Source organism: Sander vitreus, chromosome 5, assembly GCF_031162955.1.
Source record: "Sander vitreus isolate 19-12246 chromosome 5, sanVit1, whole genome shotgun sequence".
NCBI lineage: Eukaryota > Metazoa > Chordata > Actinopteri > Perciformes > Percidae > Sander > Sander vitreus.
In genome coordinates this window covers 684,125-709,083 of record NC_135859.1, presented here as the reverse complement: position 1 = coordinate 709,083, position 24,959 = coordinate 684,125, and the positions used below count along the sequence as shown (strand labels likewise).

The window sequence follows — 24,959 nt, the reverse complement described above, 5'->3', positions numbered from 1 at the left end:
ATGAACCCCGAGGAGACGGAGCTTGGCCAGGAGGTTATGGAGGAGAACAATGCCCCTCCTCGCCAGCGCCACAACAACCGGCCCCGTAACCACAGCAACCAGGAAAAGCGCTACAGACGCTTTGAGGCCCCTACTGGAGGAAGTGCTGGCAGCAGAGTGAGGGTGCCGCAGCAGTGCAGGCCACAGGAGGAGCCAGACATGGAGCTGCAACATGGAGCTCGGTCTGCACAGCCCCAACAGCCCCAGCCCATCCCCCGACCCGCGGTGACGCGGTACCGTCGGCAGGGGGACAGCGAGGCACGGATCAGGGCCCAGCAGCAGAGGCACAGACAGAGGCAGCAGAGAGAGGCAGAGAGAGCACAACAACAGGAGAGGCAGCAGCATGCGGAGATGACCCGGGAGGATGAGCGAGAGAGGGACGATTCAGTGCTGGCCCGCTCAGCGAGCACAGAGAGCGGCTTCCACACCCATACCGATCGGGCCGAGGGGGACGATGGTCTGGTGATGATGTCTCTGGAGCCTGAGGGGCAGCCAGAGGCGGAGGATGAGGCGGGGAACTACGGAGTCCAACTACGGCCGGAGGCGGAGGGGTACACGGAGAGTGCCGAGGCTGAACAGCAACACCAACAACCCCATCCTAACTATCCTCCTGAGCCCCCGCCACTGCAACGTGAGCCCCTGCCTGATATCCAAAACCCCCAGAGACAGGATGAAGCAGAGGAGATGCTGAACACTGGCTACTCCAACTACGTCTACACCCGGCCCCTCAGCCACTCCGGAGGAACGGCCGACTTCTCGGCCAGTCAAAGCTCGGAGAGTTTAGACGCTGTTCTTCCGGACGAAGCCTACTCTGAGCCATATGACATTTACTCACTCTCTGAGCATGTTTACGAGGAAATCTGCGACGCTCCCGCTTCAGTTTCCTCCACTGCAGACGGGGCTAAGGACACAGAGTCCCTCCAACAGAGGCGGGCTGGCTTTCAGCTGTTGGAGGGCCGGGCGGGGGGTGGAGACTACCATCAGCAGGAGGCGGTGGGCTCCCGTCTTCGCCACTACGACGAACGCTCTGACGGCGAGTCAGACAGCCCTGAGAAGGAGGCGGAGTTCGCCCCGTACCCACGCGCCGACAGCTGCGACCAGGAGGAGGACATCGACAGCATCGTGGCTGAGGTCAAAGAAAGCCTGAGCTCTCAGAGTCTTCATCGTGCTGTGGAAGACACCATAGATGAAGAAAATGAGCTACAGCAGGAAGAAGAAAAGTCCCAAATGGACCCTGACAAGACCCACAGAGCTGGCGCCCCAGGGCAGCCAGCCAGAAGAGCATCTGTGAGTCCTCCAGAGGAGCCTGCAGCTGCGAGGAACAGCCAGGAGAAGAGGGATGCCATCTCCCTGGCCATCAAGGACATTAGGGAGGCCATAGAGGAGGTGAAGACCAGAACAGTGAGATCTCCGTACACACCTGATGAGCCCAAGGAGCCCATCTGGGTAATGAGGCAGGACCTGAGCCCCACCACTGAGAGTGACCTTCAGCCATCACTGGGGGGCGACGTAAGTACAACAGCTCTGGCTACTGTTGATCAAGTTCAGGGTTTCCCCCAGAAAAATCGTTAAGCCCGGTGTCGTTTTTCGACGACAGCACGGCTCGGGCCAGTCACAGACTGATGGCAGCAATCATGTAGAGCCCAAAATTTTCTGTAAATCATGGATGGAATCGCAAAATTGATCATTTAAAAAAGCTATAAGACAGATTTCATAGGGCCCTACATTAAGTTAGTGCAAGCTAACTGGAGATTTGAAAATATGACTATGTCTAAGTTTCCAACCGAGCCGTCCCGTTGTAACTGTAGTCATTAAAAAATAATTCCCAGTTGCTTAGGCCTGGAGGGGGGCAACTTAGGCCAGGTGGCCACCGGGCTTGCAATACACTGGGGGAAAACCTGATGTTGTATTGGATACCTGTCTGTTCTGTTAAACAGCTGTTGGTTACATATGATATGATATATTAGGGATGACTGATTCTGGAAAAAATAATAATCACCATTATTTTTGGTCATAATTGAAATCAGGACCATTTAACACGATTTCTCATTGACTTTCGGTAAGATGTTGCAATTATTGAACTTGAAAAACTTAAACAAATCAACAGTGCAAACACCTTGGAACTGTGATTTTTCCCTTCATACTTTTCACGTTTGAATCTGTTTTTTTTTTCACTCAGAACACAAGACAAATAAGAGTTTACTTGCAAAACGTAATGTGCAAAATAATCGTTTTTCTCCATTACTATTACTACTACTATATGTGTATATGTATGTGTGTATATATACCTGTGTATGTATATCGGTTTACTTCACTTATTTTAACGGTCATCATTTAAGTCTATCCCAAGCCAACAGAGGGCAGAAAGACCAGAACCCTTCCATTATCAACAGCATTAGTTACACAGTTCACCTCATCTGACTCTGACATCTGAATGGGTCAGACTGCAGAAACTCAAACACGCCAGCTGTGATAAGACACACAGACTGGACCAATCACAGCTTAGAGACATCACAACATGTCAGGTGTGTGTGGGACACATTGTCATAGCACAGAAACATAAAGCAATATAGTCTGTTAGTCACATCTCTCACTGCCCTCTAGTTAAATCTCTTTATACAGAAAGTTTTTTTTTGTCCAGGCTCCACCATATTACAACCAAGGTGAAAATAATTGCATTTGTGGTGCTCACAACACTGAAAAAAGACATGAAGGAACAATGTCATCCTGCACAGAAACATAGACCAACAGGAAACAAACTCTTTTAAGGTTGTATGTCAGTGACAACGTGTCCACGCAGGAAGTGTTTGTGTTGGCCTTTTAAGTCTTGAAGTCTATTTTCTTCCATTTTCTATGCGTAATGACAGTGATTGTGTAGTGGGCTCTACACAGCAGTACTGTGGCTGAACACATCCTGTGTACATACTGATGGACTAAAGCTGCTGGAACATATTTTTGCACATCCCTTCGGGGGTTTCTAGCCATGCAGATAGTTTTGAGATATATGTTTTGGAGACTTCCACCTTCGTCTGGAGTTCAATGGAATTTCATATTTGATGGTCACAGAGAGAGAGAGAGAGAGAGAGAGAGAGAGAGAGAGAGAGAGAGAGAGAGAGAGAGAGAGAGAGAGAGAGAGAGAGAGAGAGAGAGAGAGAGAGAGAGAGAGAGAGAGAGAGAGAGAGAGAGAGAGAGAGAGAGAGAGAGAGAGAGAGAGAGAGAGAGAGAGAGAGAGAGAGAGAGAGAGAGAGAGAGGTAGAGAGAAAGAGAGAGAGAGAGAGAGAGAGAGAGAGAGAGAGAGACAGAGAGGTAGAGAGAGAGAGAGAGAGAGAGAGACAGAGAGAGACAGAGAGAGAGAGAGGTAAAGGGCAAGAGCTTAGGTAAATAATTCAGTGACGATCCAATAACAGAATGACACGGCTGTTTTCCAGATTACATCAGCATTATCACAACAAAAATGCAGCCTCTGTTTTAAACTTCATCTTTAAATTGATTGGGTCCTTGACATTAAGTGTAAATGAATTTGATGATTAAAGATGACACAACATCCCACTGTGAACAGAGCAGAACCAGGCCCACAGACAGGCAGAGGCAGTCTGTTGATCCCATGATGAATCCTGATACCTGAGTGTTACCTGAGCAGCTGACTCTTCCAGTCTGTGGATACTGGTGTTGCATTTAACCGCTCACTGCCAACTCTCAACGCTAGTTCATCTGGGGCACTTGTTGAGCTTCAGCTGGGTTTGTGCACTTACTGAAGGCCATGGAAAACTATTGGATGTATCAAGTAGAAAAGCTGGAGGAGGAAGAGGCCAAGCAGGAGCAGCAGCCTGACCAACACGATGGAGATGAGGTGTGGACAGTTTGATCTTTCCATCAGCGTGTTGAAGTGATGGTTTATATCTGTAGCGGTGGAATCAATAGTCTCATGGGTTGTGTTGATGTTGTGATGTGTGGAGGGCTCTGTGTGTGTTTATAAGACCACACTTTTCATTCCAAAGCCCTTTTGTGGATTCATACTAAAGCTGAGAGAGGTGCTGTTAGCTTATAATGTTTTCTTTTGGTATTTGTCTGATTTTTACACACAACAATTTGTGATCATGATTTAATTGTCTTAATATCTCAAAGTTTCCTTTCTGAGCTGTCTCTTTCTCTCACAGCTGACAGAAATGACTTTATAATGATAAACTATCAAGTACTGAAGCCTGTCAGCCCGAGACAATGACTGGTGGAAAAGTATTCAGATCCTTTACATGAGTAAAATAATACCACACTGTAAAAAATAATAAAGCCTTCATTCAGAACTTTTTCATGAGTAAGAGTACAAATCGGCTACATTTTAAGTATCAAAAATACTACTTTATATACTGTTGGGCGTCCATCATTTCTTAACGATTTCCTGCCTGTGTGATTTTGTACTAATTAAGAAAAGTGATCTTTACATAACAGCTGTTGAGTGAATAGTCAAACAAAAAAAAGTAACAAATGAAATATTTACTTCTGGTAATTATATTAAAAAAGCTACAGTATGTACAGCAAAAGCAGACCCAGGTCGCTGTACCAGAATATAGTTCATATTGTGTGGCTGGTTCTGTGGAAAATAGAGACACAGTAAAAAAAAAAAAAAAAGTATAAATTGTAATATAGTGTTGTGGGCGGGACTTAAGTGTGACTCATTGAAACTGGAGCAGAGGGAGAGAGACAGGACTGGAGGCGAGCCAAAGTAGCTTGGCCCCGATATTTTGCCAGGCCAATAAATGGTCGATCCCTAGTATATATTGCCATTTCGTGTTGGCTGTACTTATGATTTTGTACCATGTGTTGTGTATTATATTTGTAGTATTATGCCTCTAGAGGCCAGGTAAAACAAATCATGCTCTCACCTGTGCACACCTGCAAATCACAATCCCTTTGTCTCTTTGTGTCACTACACCCTGACGAAGGCTCAGCCCATACGCGTTGGTGTGTTTTTAATGTCTTGCCCTGTTAAAGTGTAACTCTCGCCAAAATGCAACCTAGGGTCTTTTTGTGAATGTACCCGAGTCAAACTTTAGTTTAAAAGCATAATTAGGACGGAAACGACCACTTTTAAGATTTATCGTATTCTCGTTTTTCGGTCAAATAACCTTTTGAATGGGAGAGCTAGGGGCACTTCTATGATCTCATCAAAATAGCTATTTTTAAAACCCTAAGAAGGCTCGACACAACATGAGACTTTGCTCCAAGTATCACCAGGGTCTACACATGAACTCAGCATTGAGAACATTGGTTGTGTACACAGAGTTTACTAAAAAGAGAGGTTTTGAGCAACTCACGTTAGCTGTTGTTGTTTCCGGGCGCTACCATCTCACCAGTCAAAAAGTGTCGATCTCAGAATGCGAATGAAGGGACTCCATAGGAGGAAATGTCATTCTTATATGAGGCTTCTTTTTCAACTACAAGGTCAATATTGTTTTTCACTAACGACAAAACAACAAATTATCCGTGCATTTATATGGAACTGAGCTTTAGGAGCTTTCCATCTTTACTCTCCTCCCTGTTACGGCGATACAACAAAACTCAGTTCAGTTCTGATACCAAGTGACACCAGAGCCAGAAGCATCAACACCAACATCAGGACTGGAAGTGCTGACAACTGCAAGATAAACACATAATCAAACCATGAGTGGTATTACAGTATTATTTTATTATGGCTCATTGGTATTCTTGTAAATTGCTTTTAATGGCATTTGCACCTATATAATTGATTTTAATTACTTCAATAATGATGTAACCTATTTTGCCTGTTTCACCCACTGTACAGCCTGAGTGTGTATAATTACTGCACTTTCATGAGCGTGATAAAGTGCTGAGTCATATTGTACGTGTTGCTCTTGTGATGTCTATACATCACTTCCCTCTAGTGCTATCTATCCAGTTTGATGTGTCCAGGTGGAACATTGCATGCGGACATCGTTCCTTCCTGTCCTTTGTCAGTGCTGTGACCACCACAAATGAAATTCTTTTCACCTTCTTTGCATTGGGGTGGAGCCTGGATAATTCTACCCTACTCACAGCTTCTCGACTCCCTTTACATATGATGATGTCATGATGGGAATTCGATGATGTCACCGTGGGGTGTAATCTTTTCTAATTTCTCATTTTTATTGTGCACGTCAGTAAATAATTGTTCACTCAACATTTTGGGTTTTGTAATGCTGTTGATGAGCCAGGGTCTGTCTGAGGTTTCTAACTGTAAAAAGGAAGTTTTTCCTCACCACTGTCACGTCAAATGCTTGCTCTCGGAGGGGAAATTGTTGGGTCTATAGAGTGTGGTCTAGACCTACTCCTGTGTCCTGAGATAACTCCTGTTGCGATTTGACACTATAAATACAATTGAATTGAATGGAATGATAGAAGGGTTAGTGTCTTTCTGCACTCTGTTGGCTTGGCATAGACTCTAAGGTGTCGTTCACACCTCCACACCGTTAATAACCTCAGATCATTTTGACAGGTGTGAATCTAACGTGTGTTCTCAGGTGCTCACCAAAAAACTTGTGAAATTCAGCTTACATCGCAACAACTTTCGGCTTTCCAGAATGCAATCTATGCCTATTTTAACGTTCTTTTTGGCTGTCCTTAATATAATGAATGTCTCACTTTCTCCCACTGCTTTTTTTCTTTTCCCGATGAGTCCTGGCCTCCATTTGAGACATGTAGCTGCATCTTCATTGAACTGTCTTGTGTTTTCTGCTTTGTGTTCCCGCTCCTCATTGGCTCCCTGCAGTCTCCTGGTTCAGGCTCGCCCTCTCCTCCAGGAGCAGAGTCGTCCAGCAGACTGCTGCTGCAGGATGACAGCGTGGAGTCTTCTCCCTCCAGTAAAGAGGTGTGTTCAACACTTTACTATTTATCAGATATCTGTCATTTTTTTACTTTTGCACATCAAGTTGAAGTAATGTTTGAAATAATCATTCTCCTTTTCTTTTTATCAATAGTCCAGGAGAAGCCTTGCTTCTTTCCCCACGTATGTAGAAGGTGAGTGCTTGGTCCTGCTGCAGAGTTGTGTCACACTGGGAACGAGAGTTGTAGGGACATACTACAGGAGGTATTCAGAAACAATGTGAAGTTAGGTACTGTAGTTTATCCCATCATTTAGCAGCGCAGCAACATGGTCAGCACTGTAGCCGTGGCTGGGACCAGGAGCGTTTTCAGAAGCATTTCAGAAGTGAGGGGGACAGATTGTTCAGGAGGAGGATTTTTATTCAGAAGATCCTCTACCATTTGTCTCACCAAATTGCGGATTCCAAATGGCCTACATTTCATTTATGAATGATGGAAACACTGACATTAGGGGTAGTTTGGGGGGGTGCGGGGGCATGATTTTTTTGACTGTAATAAATCATCTGTTAATGCTTTATAGATCAGTAATAAACCAGTAATAAGAACATTTGCCAGATTGTTTATCATCCTCCAGGTTGAGCATTATGTAATTTGACACCAAGTGGGGAAGGTCAGAGAAGGAATTTCCATGAAAGATTCATAAACAATCTTCTTCCTCTTCTTCTTCTTACTATATTAATGTCAAAGTGGGAGGGGAAAGATTGTGTGATAGAGTGAGACTGACACCCTGTCCTCCCTGCAGTCCCGGGCCCCTGTGACCCCGAGGACTTGATCGATGGGATCATCTTCGCTGCCAACTACCTGGGCTCCACCCAGCTGCTGTCGGATAAGACTCCGTCCAAGAACATCCGCATGATGCAGGCACAGGAGGCAGTCAGCCGCATCAAGGTGAAAACACACACACACACACACACACACACAGACACACACATGCACAGACACACAAACAAACACACACACACACACACACACACACACACATACACTCACACACACGCACACACAAACACAGACACAGACACACACAAGCACACACACGCAGGTGTTTCAAGCTCAGTCACACTGCTGCATTTTGGGTTTGGGTACCAAATAAATGAATCTCTTATTTTCTATATTCTACATTTTCTAAAACCCATAATTTTCTTATTTCCCATCTTGCCTAATTATGACTGAAGACTTGTTGTATGAATAGTCAACCTCTAGTATGTACAATCATCCAAATCCACATCTTTAATGACAATACATTTAATGTTTTTCAGCTTTGACTATTTATCTTATACTTATAATAACTTGATGAAGGAGAGGTCAAACTCCAGCAACACGGGAAGTATACAGAACAACTGGTGGCCTTCATCAGGCTCATCCTGAAGGAGTGTGTGCTCGTCGGAGATAGTTGTTCTGCAACGCCGCTGTTCAATCACAGCTGTAGCAGAGTGATATGTCTTCCCTCTAGCTGACCATTTAAACCCATGCCAGTTTAAATGTAGCTAAATTGTATGCATGTTTTTAATTCACACTACATTATGTTCAGACTGCAGGCTAATGCTCAGTTCAGATTTCTTTTGACTGACTGTTCACATTATTATAGTGCGTTCATTATGTCTAGTTAAATAACTCTGGCTCGGCTAAAACATAATGATTTAAATGAGGACTATGTAAGTTGATGTACCTTAAAACATTTATTCGCTGATATATAGATGTGCCTTTCGCAATGTCAACTCTATGGGAAAAACGTTGGCCGTTATGCCCATGTTTGCATCAAAGCCTGGCGCTGTTCCTGGGCGCTTGCTGTTCTCGGCACAGAGATGTGACGACGGTCACTCTAGAGTGACGTCAGAGTCACATAAATTCCGACCTGACATTTTTTAAATATCCGACCTGTAATAGATTTGGACCACAAATGAAAGTGGCCCAAATCAGAACTGGAAAAGATCAGATGCCATGTGAGTTGGGCTGTTTACACTGTCATGAAAAAATCAGATTTGAGCAAAAAAATGGGATTTGGGTCACTTTTGCCTACAGTCTGAATGTAGCCATAGAGAGACATTTTTGCATGTCGTGCTCTGACCACAGTGTGCTGATGTATGTAGTTCTGAACATAGTCAGCTTCTCGCTCTGTTCTGGAGCCTTAACAACAGAGACATCTGCTGGTAGACGAAGACTAATGCAAAGACACTATGGGCCCTATTTTAACGATCTGAAACACAAGTATCAAATGCCAAACGCAAGTAGCTTCGTGGGCGGATCTCAGGCGCTGTTGCTATTATACCGGCGGGATAATTGACTCTTGCGCCCGACGCAAATCTAAAATGGGTTGGTCTGAAGTAGCTACATTACTCATAGGTGTGGTTTGGGCATAACGTGCAATAAATCAATCAGAGCTTTATCTCACATTCCCTTTAAAAGCAGGCGTGCTTGTTCCATGGTGGATTGCTATTATAATGGCGGATTTGCTCTTAATACATCCATGGGCGCACGCCAGGAGCAGTTCACAGCCGAGGAGAACGACGTTTGCTATTGATTTTTCTTTTTGACAAAATGTAAATAAAGAAATGTCACAAAAACATACTTTCTGATGTTTTGGGCTCACTCTCACTGAATCACGAGGTTATGAATGGTGATATTTTTGCAATGTAGTCTAACATTAGACTGAGATGACCTCACTATAGACGATGCAGCTCTGCTGTCTCTCCTCTCCTGTGCTGCTGCTGGGGGGGCATTTGGGTTAAGTGGCATCGGCACATGCAGCTCAACATCACAGCTTCTTAAATATTTCCTCATTTATGTCATCAACACATCCATGATTCATGGAAATGTGTAAAACTTGGTCATATTTTCCCTTGTATTTATGTATGGTTTGTAAAAATGGGAACTGCTGGGTCTGTGAGATGAGAGAAGCAAAGTGTATGCGCGGTGTGCACACTCTACATTACGGCCAAACATGTGCCCTTAAAATATCATCTGAATAACGCGCCACTGACTTTAGACTAGGTTTTTCCTGGTCTGTGGAGGAACTGTTTTCTGAAACTGCAAAATAGCACTAGGGAACGTTTGTGCCGGAACCTCCTCCTCTTTTTGTTGAACTGCCCCCGGGAGCGCAAGTTCATTGCACGAGCTGACAACACCAGTATCTTCTTATTTCTAGCCATGGTATGTTCTTCTGTTCAGCGAGTAACAACAACGATGCTTCTTGACTACTATCACCACTCTCTGATGAAAACAATGACTGACGACAGCGTGCTCTGTGTTTACGAGGTCTAGAGAGATGTTCCCTCATTTATGGTTTTCATTTTTTGGGCGACAATACAGATTAGCACAGCCTGCTGTTATGGAGACGTATTACGTTTTGTGCATGTGCAGAACGCACGCTCAAGTTGGCGTCGCTTCGGTGGAGCTTCTTAGGCTCCAGCTATGAATGTTTTCCCAAAAGCCCCGAATCTTTTAGGGTTTTAAAATAACTTCAACTTTGTGTCTTTCCCTTCAGTCTCTCTGACTTACGGAAGAAGATTAGGGCCACATGTGAAAAAATGTATTGAGTTCTGAGTTTATTCTGACCTTTTTTTTAAAGGGGTGATAGAATGCAAAACCGATTTTACCTTGTCATAGCTGAATAACGACAGTTCGGTGGGTAAATAGGACATACATAGAAGCTCAAAATCCCATTGATACCCCTATCCTCTGCAAATCTCACATTTTGAAACTGCCGCTGAAAACGGGCGAATGTCAACAAAGCTGGAAGCTGACGTCAGCATCCCAAATCCTAGTCTTTGTCACGACCCAACATTTGTTGTTGTTGTCCGACTGTGTGTCGCAGTTCAGCAGGAGCTCAGCAGGCTACGTGACAGCGGCTGGTGCTACCTCGCCGCCCGGCGTGTCCTACTTCATAGACCCCCGCTCGCTGTGAGCTAGCTGGATCTCCGTCACGAAGGGAAGCCCGCGGCGCTCCATACCCTCGCAAAGTCACCGGTTCTGGGTTACTGGACTACAAAATGCCGAGGCCCTGATGGAGCTCCAGGGCCTGCAGCTAGCCGCAATTCATAGGATTGAAGGGACAGTAGCAGCTAACGAAATCCCTAATGTTCACAAAAATGCATTAAATTGAAATCGGACACCATAGCTAGCTTTATAAGACCTTGGGGTAGATGTTATGTAAGTGGCGTGACGAAATTCAAACTGTAAATATACGAAAGTTATGCCGAAAGCGTAGCAACGATCTTTTCCCCCAGATTAAATGGGACACATAGCCTAGCTTGCAGCTCCAGAGCTCCGCGGAGCCCCGAGCCCCGGTAGTCCAGTAACTGAGAAACGGTGACTTTCACTGGGTATGGAGGTTGCCGCTTTCTCGTCAGACTGTGTGGAGCTCCTAAAGTCCGACACGTCTTACCAAATTTGCAATTAGCCATCAATTTTCGTAAAACGGCCCATATTTGAGCTTTATATAGTTGATTTCTCGCTTAAAAAAGTCTCAGAAGAGAATTTAATAACGAAATAGCCCGACAACCAATGTATACCTTTGCAGTGTCTGAAATATGAGACCTGCTGTCTCGTCTCCAATGTGTTTCTATGGGGTTCGCTCAAACCAATCAGCACGCAGCTCATCTAAATATTCATGAGCAGACCATATTTGGAAGAAAAGCTCTTGTTCCAAATAGAGCCATATTCACAGGGTAGTTAAGGGCCTAATAAAATAGCATTGGGGCCATTTTCAGCCCAACCAATGTTACATCCCCTATTAGGAGACCTTAAGGAACAGTGTAAAATACCCTATATAACCATTCTATCACCCCTTTAAAAAAACTTCAGAAAAAAACTTGTTGGAGAACAATTAGATACAAAACACATCAAATGCCTTGAAAAATAGTGCACATAGCTGATGTAAATGGAGAATGGCCCGGAGAAACTGATAAAAAGTTCAAATCTCATAATATTTACTACATTGATAAGTCACTGGAGTGACCTTCACAACCCCAGACAAGAACGTTGAACTCTTATTCATGTTTGCACTACTTGCGCTACTTTGCACCGGAAAAATTTGCAATATGAACTATTATTGATCCCTGTGTGTGTTCTAGCACTCTATTGTATTGTGGAAATAAGTGCTGACTATCTTTTTTAATATATATTTATTCTTAGTAACTATTTTCCCTATTCTATCTCTTATTATATTTTGCACTATGTGGCTCAGGGAGATGCTTCACTGTTTTGATACTCGATACTTTAACAATACATGTATGCACAAATTATAAGAGTAGGAAATGTAATATTAGAACTTTAATATTAGGTCCTTGTATTACTTATTCATGTCATGTTATATATAGAGTGGCTGACATCACACAAATCCCAAATGTTCCCCCTTCTATAAGGGCACACAAGTTAACAAAGAGTGTAGCTGAAAGTTGAACAGTGGAAGAAAAGATGGAGAGGTGCACACAGAAGGTTTGCAGCAGCATCACTGTGTGTGCAGTACTGCACAAAAGGCAAGATGCAGCACTACCAGATGCATTGTAAACAATGTAATTGGATAGCGCTGAGTGACGAGGATAACCCGTGCAGCCGAGTCAAACTATCTACTTTGTTTTATAAGTGTCTAGCCAGTGTGTATGTGCCTGCTGCACATTCTTATGCGTAAATGTACTTATGAGATTTAGCAATGCAACCTTGCACACATAACCTGGAGAACTCCGTGGCCTGTAGTGTTTGCCCTTAAACATAAAGCCTACACACAAAAAAGTGTTGCACTTTGAATTTTACAATCGGCACAATATTTCAAACCATAACTACTACAGCATGTCACCAAAATGTCTACTTTGTGTTCCAAAACACTTACATTCCACTTCATCAGCAGCTCTCAGTCCTGCTCTGAGCCACCACCAGTTTCAGTCCTGTGTTCACTTTAGTGATTCCACAGAGGCTTTCTGAGATGCTCAACAAACACGGGCCCAGGTTGAGTATTAAATCCAAATGGGCACATGATTGCAGGGCTTGCACTGTCCATCATACTGTATATAGATGTACTATGCTGGGGTGTAGCCAGTTATGATGTTCATCACACACAAATACTCCACAGACAAACAACATGAACACACCTTCTCATTGTGAACCAAATATCAAAGACTGTACAGGAATGTGATGTCCCTGCCTCCCTCCCTGTGGTCCAGTCAGTCTCTCCTGTGCACTGCTCTAACCCATTACTCTCCTGTCTGCTTTGTTCCATGCCTGGCAGACGGCCCAGAAATTAGCCCAGAACAAGAAGAAGGTGCAGTACCTACATATCTGTCTCGTCCTCCATGCCGCAGAGCACAGTGTCTCTTTTTCTCTGCTTGTCTCTTTGTCTCTTTCTGTGTCTGTCTGTCTGTCTGTCTGTCGGTCTGTGTATCACTGTCCTGTCCTTTGTGTCCTCTTCAGTGTACTGTCATTCTGATGAACTGCATTTTCCTGAATCCAGCTTTGTATCGTTGGAGGTGAAATTCATTGTGACGCTCCCTCCCTTTGGTCTCCAGTCACTTCACCATTTTTTCATTCCATATCAGACATGTTGTTACCCCCCCCTCATTTGGCACACTGTAGTTTTTGTCAAACTGCTTGTGATATAAGGAAAGCGGCTGCTGGATGCAGGAAACAGCTGAAGTCTTTGTGATGCTGTGAGGTCTGACTGGGTTTGTTTTCAGTGTGCTTTCTCTCTCTCTGCTGCTGAGTCTGTATTTGTAGTGCTACTTATGTATGACTGTACATAATAAACTACATCCTCTTGTTTGCTAACCTACCCAGAGTCAGATGACAAAATGCCATGCTGAAGCATCTCGGCACAGACAGAGGTCTGGGATGTCAAAATAAGAGTCTACAGCAATGCTCGTGGCATTGCAGTGCTTTAAGCTAAATGCTAATGCCAGCATGCTCACAATGACAATGATAACATGTGGATGTTATATAACTGATGTTTACCATGGCCACTATCTTAGTATGACATGTTAGCATGCTAACATGCTAATCATCTGAGGCTGATGGGGATGCAGCTGGCCTGAGACAAGACTGAGACAAATTGTTTGAGCTGATGATGATGTTTCATCAAAGTCAATAGGATTCATCCACTGGGGACCAGTTTCACGGCAATTCATCATCATTTTGTTGAGGTATTCCAGACTGGACCAAAGTGGCGCCATCCCTTGATCCTTTATTTTGTAATTTTATCTAATAAGGGCCATGCTCCCAATCTTTGTCAATAAGGAGGCTAAACACGTCCTAGATCTCTGTCCTGGATGAACGTAAACCAGTAACACTTTAAAATAACTACACACTATGAAGCATTAGTTAAGTATCAGTAAATACTTCATAATAATTCATCACTTATAAAGCATGGTTCCAACATCATAAACACAGTTATAAATGTATTATTCTTGATTAATAACCTCATCTATAATGTGCATACTTTTATACTTCATAAATGATGGATTCACCATTTCTAAATTAAGTATTATATAAACTACAAACAAGTTATTCATGAGTTGTTAATGGTTCACAAGATCATTTAGAAAGTGCCTTTTAGTTATTAATGCTTTGTGAGGCATAGATAGTTCTCACTTTAGATGAGTTCACACAAATACTTAACTAACAACTAGTAAATGCTTTCTAACCACCGTAATTAATCATGAATTGCAGCGATAAGTGTTTATAAAACATATATTAACACACTAACTGACCATTAGTGCATGTCTAAATCATGTGTAAATACATGCATACATGTAATCATTTAATTACACTTTCTTAATGATCTCGTGCACTATTGACAACTCCATAATAACTGGTTTGTGATTTATGTTAAACTTAATTTAGAAATGGTATATCATCATTTATAAAGTAAGAAAATACAATCATTAAACACATCATAGCTGAGGTTATTAATAAAGAATAAAACATTTCTAACTTTGTTTATGAAGTACATACTAATGTGTAATAATGTAGCAACAATGCTTTATGAATGATGAATTAAGTATTTACTGATACTTAACTAATGCTTCATAGTGTGTAGTTATTATCCTGCCATATGACTCTGGGTAAAAGAAGTGTATTCCCTAAAATGCTGAACTGTTCCTTTAATAGTCACATGGCATACTCTAGTATTCTGTACTGTGAAATGGTCAGTTGTGAAACACACGTGCACTTTATCTCATACATTACCTGCTGCACCACTAAAACATGCACACGCTCTCGTTATGATAACTGCCTAGCAGTTCTTTCATTTTGGTTTCAGTGACCCATCAGTGTGTATTTACGGTGGCTGACAGGGGCAAATGCCCTGAAACTTAAGAAAACACACCCAAATAGACAAAACACAAGCACATTAAGAAAACTACTTCATTCATTTGACAACACGTGCAGCATTCAGCAAACGTCACCTTTAAACACAACACAACCAAATACATAAACGCACTGCAAATACACACAACACAACCAAATACATAAACGCATTGCAAATACACACAACACAACCAAATACATAAACGCACTGCAAATACACACAACCAAATACATAAACGCACTGCAAATACACACAACCAAATACATAAACGCACTGCAAATACACACAACACAACCAAATACATAAACGCACTGCAAATACACACAACACAACCAAATACATAAACGCACTGCAAATACACACAACACAACCAAATACATAAACACTGCAAATACACACAACACAACCAAATACATAAACACACTGCAAATACACACAACCAAATACATAAACTCACTGCAAATACACACAACCAAATACATAAACACACTGCAAATACACACAACACGACCAAATACATAAACACACTGCAAATACACACAACACAACCAAATACATAAACGTACTGCAAATACACACAACACAACCAAATACATAAACGCACTGCAAATACACACAACACGACCAAATACATAAACACACTGCAAATACACACAAAACAACCACATACATAAACACACTGCAAATACACACAACACAACCAAATACATAAACGCACTGCAAATACACACAACACAACCAAATACATAAACACACTGCAAATACACACAACACAACCAAATACATAAACACACTGCAAATACACACAACACAACCAAATACATAAACGCACTGCAAATACACTCCTTGCTTCTCCTAAGTCCCCGCGACGCTCCCAGAATGCATTGCACGGTTGCTTCCATAGAAATGAATATGAAGCGTGGAAATGACGCTGACAATGGACACGTACCATAAGAGTAGCAGGTGTGTCTGCGTGTGAGCTGAGACACTGCCTGAACTAGCCCGCAGGCTCTGCTTCGTTTTGCAGAAATACGAGTGTTCATGGACATAGGAGAAGTGAATATGCTGCAGCGGCGGTTTTACATTTCTCCAGGGATTGTGAAACCTAAAAATAATGTTGGCCAAAGTTTTCATTGTCCAAGAAGTACATCCATCTTTCAAGTATACAAGGGGTGACTGTTTCATACAGGTTTTGGGTGGAGTAAGGCTTAAAAATAATTGTTAAATATATTTACCATTTAGGAAGAAGAAAATGAGGAATGGCATTTCATCTTCCTGTGAAGCCTCATCCAAAATATGTATAAAATAATACTCATTTGTAAAATAATCTTTGTACCTGCTTATTGAGTGAACCAGGGGCACAGTGAGGGAAACACCTTGGTGGATTCATTGGACTTTATGTTCCCAAAATTGGAATTAATTTACATTATCATGAATATAATAACATTTACAGGTAATGCACATATTACATTGCCACGTGTTACCACTAAAAAGCTTGGAGACTCTATTAAACTTTTTTGATAATTAGGGATATTTATGATTCAAGCTACAGTGTTGCCCCCAGCATGTGAGTGAACTGTTGCTCAGACTATTTTCAGATATTCACTGTAGCTCACAATACAACTTTTTTTTTATTGTGTCAAATCATAACATGCTGTTATCTCAGGACAGTGTACAGGTAGAGTAGGTCTGAAACACACTATATCATTTACTGAGACCCAACACAAACACAAACATATTCCATCAAACTAAGGGAGATGGTGCTAACTGTTCCTCAGATCAATATGTTCTGCTGTTTCCTAGTCTTATGGGGACTATTTTCACTGTTCTCACTGTTTGTATCTTTCCTTTAGTTTCCATTCACTTGCTATAAATATCAATGAGACTTAAAGGAATAGTTCAACATTTTGGGAAGTATGCTTATTCAGTTATTTGCTGAGAGTTAGATGTGAGGACTGAGTCTGTTACCATGCAACTGTACAGAAAGAAAAACAGTCAACAAGCTCTAATATGGCATTCTTTGGAAAATGCAGTAGTGTTATACATAACAATTAATATTTGCAGTTCAGTAAATGCATCAAAAAAAGGACACACATTATTACCTGTTATAAGCTGTTATAGTCCAGACTTTGAGGATAATGGATCAGAAAGTGTAAATTCGTCATTTTACAGCTGTTCTTTCCCTGTGCTCTGTTAGTAATGAGACGTCACTGACCTCTTAACTTTGAATGTCTCTTCATTCAGGAACATCTGTTAATGAACGTTTTGGCCTTTTTAATGCCTGTGTGTTTTATGAATGTGTGTCTAATATTGCTGTGTACATTCTGTGTGTAGGCCCCTGAGGGTGAGCCTCAGCCCATGACAGAGGTGGATCTCTTCATCTCCACGCAGAGAATCAAAGTGCTCAACGCTGACTCCCAGGTACTCGCTCGGACTGACGCGCAACACACATCTGCAGTGCTTTTTAGAGATGGTCCAAAACCATTTTTTGCTTCCCGATACTGATTCTGGTATCAGTGTGTCATATATTTTATTATGTTTTAACAGCAGTATACCACCATCCCTGTATGGATGTGATATGATTTCTATCTTTGTTGTTGGTCTGGCTCAGGTTAAACTTTTTGTGAAACATGAACAAACACAAACAATGAATGGTAGAACTTTCTTTTATTATCCAGTTTGATAGTCAGTCATAATGGGAAAAGAACATAAAGAAACAACTTTGGGGTAGATTGTCTTCGGGACTAAATAACGTGATATAGATTCCAGTAGTTTTCGATACCGATACCAGCATTTTAGGCGTTTCTGATACTGGTATGGGAACATCCCTAGTGCTTTTTCCTGTCACCTCACTGAGAAAAGGCCCTCATATTACCTGCAATTAAAAAGATCTCTGACAAACATTGAATTGGAGCCAAGTTGTTTTATGCTGTTTTTGATGCTCATGTTTCGGTTCAGTCTGTCTGTCTGTCTGTGAGCAAGTTTACCGAAAACCTTCTGGCCTGATTTCATGCAACTTGGTGGAGGAGTGTAGCATGGGCCAAGCAAAAACCCATTACATTTTGGAGCAGATCAGAATGAAGGGGCGGATGCACAAATCATTTTTTCACTTTCATTAACATTGTGAGATGGTTGGTCTGCACTCTCCATGTGCCCTTCTAGTGTTTTTCAACATTTTTTGTTGTGCTTTTTGACCTTACTTCCGTACTTCAGCCCCTGCAGTGCAGAACCTGTTCAGGCAACAAAACTACCTGGTTAGGTTCAGGAAAAGATTGTGGTTTGGGTTCAAATAACTACATAAGTTACTTAACACAAGTAAGTTAAAATTAGTCAAAGGTCTGAAAAAGTGTTAAAGCCTTTTGGACGCCGTAGAAAACGGTAGAAAAAATCTTTACAAATAGATTGCTACCTTGTAAACAGATTAGTAACTGTATGGGGGGAAATACGTTGGAGTGCTCAGTAAAGATCTATTCAGGGGAACAATATAATTTCCAATATGGACCTAAATAGTCTTTGTTATGAGCTGGCCTTAAAGGGGCTGTACTCATTTTTGTACGTTTTTTCACACCCACATGCACTAACATGCACACACAGCTGAACCAGCTCCCAAAACTAAGACCAGAGAAGCTCAGATTACAACACACAGAAGGAGTGTGACCTTATTTATTACTCCACTTTATCTTTACATAGCAAATATAGTTTGCTGCTATATTGATGTTCTTAATGTCGAGTACAGCCTCTTTAAGTGCCTTAGGTATTGTTACTTTGGTTACTGAGTTTGGTTACTAACCAGAGAATGAGGACTGTTCTGGTTCTTTGACTCCCAGGAGACTATGATGGACCACCCTTTGCGGACCATCTCCTACATTGCTGACATTGGCAACATCGTGGTCCTGATGGCCCGGCGCAGGATGCCTCGATCCGACTCTCAGGAGAATGTGGAGGCCTCAGACCCAGGCCAAGACAGCAAGCGCCAGTACAAGATGATCTGCCACGTGTTTGAGTCTGAGGATGTGAGTCCAACAGCTAAGTTAGATCATGTCTTCGCTTGTCAAAAGGGACAAGTTAGTCAGCTGTGAAATTGACTATAGTTAGTTGACCATAAGATCATTTAAGTAATGATAACAATTTCAAAAATCTGCCATTCCCCCCCCTGGCCCATGCTGTCCTCTAGGCCCAGTTGATTGCCCAGTCCATCGGGCAGGCCTTCAGTGTGGCTTACCAGGAATTTCTACGAGCCAATGGCATTAACCCAGAGGATCTGAGCCAGAAGGAGTACAGTGACCTGCTCAACACTCAGGACATGTACAATGATGACCTCATCCACTTCTCCAAGTCTGAGAACTGCAAAGATGTAAGAGCTGTGTATCATTCGTTTTTGTACTGGTGCCTCATTTGTTCTATAAATAAAAGTCATATATTTCTTAAAATAAAAAAGAATTTTCCTTACCACTGCCACTGGTTCCTACTGCTCAGAACTGTTGATTATATTTACATAAATGCGTACTGCTACACAATAAAATAACCACTTACACCACACCATTTAATGTTTTTGCATTATGATGTGATCTGACTTTAACATGGTTTTGTGTTGTCCCTGCCTGCTGGGACTTCAGGTGTTCATAGAGAAAGCCAAGGGGGAGATTCTGGGCGTGGTCATTGTGGAGAGTGGGTGGGGCTCCATCCTGCCCACTGTCATCATCGCCAACATGATGCATGCTGGGCCGGCTGAGAGGTCTGGGAAACTGAACATAGGAGACCAGATCATGTCCGTTAATGGGACAAGTCTGGTGGGACTGCCCCTGTCCACCTGCCAGACCATCATTAAGGTACGTGTATGGTATTATTTTAAATAACGGACATTCTGAATGAAGATACTAATGATAGAAGTGCATAGCTACCACAGTTCTTGCCTACCACTGCACAGACCCTGAGTTGATTGCAGTTAGCTGTACCTCTTGGTTGTGTTTCCACAAAACACAATTAAACTTCATTTATAGAGCACTTTTCTAACAAAAGTTACAACGTGTAATACAACATAAAAGCAGAAAATGTGAGCTTTCTTTTTTCTGCTGATTTAGTTCGAGCTCATTTAGTTTAGTTTGATGTATTTTGGGCATTTTACCTTTATCTGAGCAACAAAGTAATGATACAGACTGTAAATGCACGCAGCAGAGGGGGATGACTGGCAACAAATGTCCCACAGCCGGAGTCGAAGCATTGCAGCTACCTGTATAATATATGCATCCTAACCACTCGGCCATCAAACCCCCCCAGCATAGATATGAAGGTCAAGAAACAATTCAAAAACAGTGTAAAGAGGTGTAATCCAGTGGTGGAAGAAGTATTCAGATCCTTTACTTAAGTTAAGTACAAATACCTTTTACTGTAAAAAAAACTGTTACAGTAAAAGTCCTGCATTAAAAATGTTCCTTCAGTAAAAGTGTGTAAGTATCATCAGGAAAATGTAGTTGTAACTAGTAACTAAAGTAACTAGTAACTAAAGCTGGAACAGATGAATGTAGCGGAGTAACTAAAGTAACTAGTAACTAAAGCTGGAACAGATGAATGTAGCGGAGTAACTAAAGTAACTAGTAACTAAAGCTGGAACAGGTGAATGTAGCGGAGTAACTAAAGTAACTAGTAACTAAAGCTGTAACAGATGAATGTAGTGGAGTAACTAAAGTAACTAGTAACTAAAGCTGGAACAGATGAATGTAGCGGAGTAACTAAAGTAACTAGTAACTAAAGCTGGAACAGATGAATGTAGTGGAGTAAAAAGTACAATATTTCTCTCAGAAATGTAGCGGAGTAGAAGTAGAAAGTGGCATGAAAAGAAAAGACTCAAGTAAAGTACAAGTACCTCAACATTTGGACTGAAGTACAGTACTGGAGTAAATGTACTTACAGTAGTTACATTCCACAACTGGAGTAATGTAATCCCATTACGTTGTAGTTATGTAAAGATATGTGGCAGAGTTTTGTACAGTCTGTAGCCTGTCAAAGGCTCTTTGATTGAAGCAGGTAAGAAGAACATTGCAGTAATCCAGATTTGATAAGGTGAAGGCGTGTGTGGCCGTTTCAGTGTCTTTTTAAAATGTGAATTAGGATTGAAGATTTTCTGCTACAGCTTTCATGATTTGGCTGTATCTGTTCTGAAATGGGAGCCGATAATAACAATATTTTACTTCTTATGAAGAAAATGATTTGCCAGTTTTTGACTTCAGTTTGCCCTGTAGAAGCGTTTATGGAAGGTATAGTCTATATCCTCGACGTTCCAGCTCCGGGATTGCTCCGTTGGCGACGGAAATTCCGCCAGATTTCACTCTTTTAAGCCGGATATCCTTTGCCTTGGGCTTCCTTTGTGTTGGCGTTCTAACCTCCGGCTGATTTGTGAGGACTATGGTTAACTGCTCCTCAGATCTCTGCAGGGTAAATCCAGACAGCTAGCTAGACTATCTATCCAATCTGAGTTTTCTCTCGCACGACTAAAACTACTTTTGAACGTCCACACGTTCCACCAAAACAAGTTCCTTCCCGAGACTATTTAGCAGAGGCACCGTGGCTTTTCCCGGTGCCTAGCACCGCCCAAGACGATTGTGATAGTCACCCCCCCAAGGTTAAGTACAGTAGTGCATTAGTTACACTTATAGCTTGCCAAGCAGTGAAGTTCAGTGGTCCGAGCCCAAATTAGACAGCTTAGCAGAGACTTGGAATGTCTGTTCAGTTCCTTTAAAAATAACTTGTTGGATATTGTTTCGCCAATCTTAATCTCAAAGTAAATGTAGGATAGAAGCACCATTCTCTCCAGTCTTTAATTTCCACTCATATAATTGTTGTGGAGTCCGATGTCACCTGTGCATTATTTTCAGTTGTATGAACCTATTGCCAATTTCTTTGGACATTGTGTTGATGTTAATCAAACATGACTTCCAGTCCTCAGGAGATATGTGTCAACCTTTTCACATTTTGCTGATTCCATATGCTTTCTTTTCGTAGGGTCTGAAGAACCAGTCTGGGATCAAGCTAAACCTCGTCAGATGTCCCCCAGTGACCACTGTACTCATCAGACGGCCAGACCTCCGCTACCAGCTGGGCTTCAGCGTCCAGAATGGCATTGTGGGTAGCACATTTTTTATGTGGAATGATTCTTGCAGTTCTGTTAAATTGCTTTAGTAAAATATGATTTGTCTTCTAAAAGAATTGATCCGTCCCTTCAACAGATCTGTAGCCTTATGCGTGGTGGCATCGCCGAACGTGGCGGGGTCAGAGTGGGTCACCGCATTATCGAGATCAACAGCCAGAGCGTGGTGGCCACGCCCCACGAAAAGATTGTCCACATCCTGTCCAGCGCTGTGGGAGAGGTGAGACATCACATTGGACACAGACAGAACAAACTCTGTGATCTGGATCCTTTTACACACTTATTGAAGTTACTGCATGTAAGTACGCTGTTTGGTGCTTACCTAAGCAGGCCCCAGGGAGGTGCGCCGGGCTTTGAAGCCAATTTGACACAGTGGTGAATAGTGGAATTACAACTCCAGGGCCGGCACATGATACTCTGGCCCTAAAAGACATTTTCCCATAGACTTACATGGCAAAATAGACATCTGTAAATCAATGGGTGGGAAACATTACCGGTCACAACCCCCGCAAAGTACTCATTTCACTATCGATAACATTTTTGAAAGTCTAGAAGAGCCGCACTCTAGTGGAGCGCTAAACCGGAGGTCATTGGTTTGCCTGCTCTATGGGCCGCACAGTGCGAAAGCAGTGCCGATCATCCGGGTCATTTTTATACGCGACAGTTGAACTTTTTTGGCTTCATCTGAACGGTGTGCAACGGGCTTTGAGATATGTTTTCTCTCGTTTGGTTGGTGTGTTGCAGGTGATACCCTATCAGCAGAGACGTGTTAGTAAACCCGCTGTAATAAAAAGCCAGAGCACACAACAGGGTGTTCAACCCACCCCCGTTTCAGTTTCAAAAAACGTGTTGCTACGTTTTGTCGAGGCTCAACGTGGCACTGATCCATTTATCAAAGCCCTACTGAAACTTCCTACTTGATGGAACCAAGGGGTAATACGCAGCAGTTATCACATGATTTCAGCATGGCCATATGATTATTAGAGGTATTAGCAGTGAATGACACAGCTCAGTTGCTGAGCAGAAGAAACAGCATCAGATGTCTCCTAAAAGGCTTTGCAGTGAGGACTTTCAACTGTGCTGTGTACTTGGTTATAAACAGCAACAGCAGCTACATGACACCCAAAGGTGCATGCCAGTGCACCCAGAGTGTGAGCAGCTCAACACTTAAAACGCCTTCCTGACCTCCGAGTGTAGAGTCCCACATCAGAAGAGTTCAAAATGTACGTTTGATTGTGATTAGCTTAGCCACTTCTCATATATCTTTACTTGATTACTCAACAATAAAAGGGACCCAGTTAGCTAGGATAGGTACTTTACCAATGCACGACCAAGGGTTAGGGTAAGGGTTAGAGTACTATCTGCAGTGGAAATGAAATGGCAAATGAAATCAAGAAAAGTACCTGGTACCAAATCCGATCCGAGCCATGCAGTGGAATATAGTTTTTAAAGTTCTTCAATCTGCAGGTGGCAACATGTTTATTTGGATGTTCTACATTAGTTTTGTCATTTAACTTTGTTAACTTTGCCTGCCAAGAGAGCACAGAGAAAGACATAGAAGGAGAGCTACAACAGCTACAACAGCAGCAGCAGTGGCAGTTACCCCTGTCCGCTGGGATGTCTAGGGGGGTTGGCAGCGACTGCCAGCCTTTGGCACTTGATCTTCAAAGGCATTTACTATATTTGACTCCATGAATTAAATGCTTTGTTGTGTTTGTGACTCTTAGATCCACATGAAGACGATGCCTGCAGCCATGTACCGCCTGCTGACCGCCCAGGAGCAGCCAGTTTACATTTAACAAGACAAAGTCCTGAGCTCACACACCCTTTAATCAGCTACACCCCCCCACACACACACACACACACACACACACACACACACACACACACACACACCTCTGCCCAGCCCAGCCCTCATCCTGCCCCCTCCTGGTGGACTACAGTGAGTTGTTAGTACGATTGTTCTGTTGCTCAACTAGAAACTAGAAACCCAAATCAGTTGTCACTAAAAGATTTTTTTTCCTGCTTTGGCTAAATGTAGAATTGGTGAAAGGGTGTTTACACCTGATGTATTATGAAGCGCTTAGTAGTGCCCCACAATCCTCAACTGTTCTTCGTAGTTCACAAGTGTATCTTTAATGTTCAGTTTAGGCAACTAACACAGTTTTGGTCATTGTTAAACAAGAAGGATGAGAACTTCTCACACACTAGAAACCTTATTTTAAAGAGCGGGGACTCTGATGGTGGACCTTCACACTCTGAGTGTAACTTCTGCCATCCTGCTGTTTCAATGGCAGAACACAGCCTGTCTTGTTATATTTCCTCCACCAAATCATTCATGTGAGGCAACCATTTTTTCATGTTGTAGCTACATTTCATGGGACCAAGCTTGCATTTCAGCTCTCCTCCTGCGGCTGTAATCCACTCTAAGTACTGTGTGTTGGTGTTCTTTGAAGAGCTCTCCACAGAGAGAGTATGTGAATCTTGCTGACAAATGAGTGTGTGAACACACACTCCCTATCGTCACATTCCACACGTTTGCTGCATTATAGAAGAGTTGCCGCTGCAAACAGCAAAGCTTTCCAACTCTACTGTAGTCACTTG

At 42.5% G+C, this 24,959-nt stretch overlaps 1 protein-coding gene across 1 annotated transcript; it reads left to right on the top strand.

Moving 5' to 3' along the window:
* On the top strand, positions 1-24,154 carry apba1a (amyloid beta (A4) precursor protein-binding, family A, member 1a). Its single transcript, XM_078249948.1, has 12 exons — positions 1-1,548; positions 6,803-6,901; positions 7,011-7,050; positions 7,658-7,803; positions 13,139-13,171; positions 17,546-17,632; positions 19,039-19,224; positions 19,386-19,565; positions 19,828-20,040; positions 22,211-22,330; positions 22,435-22,575; positions 24,083-24,154. Exons 1-12 carry the CDS (start codon positions 1-3, stop codon positions 24,152-24,154), a joined length of 2,865 nt encoding a protein of 954 aa, XP_078106074.1.
* Positions 24,155-24,959: the final 805 nt, after the last annotated feature.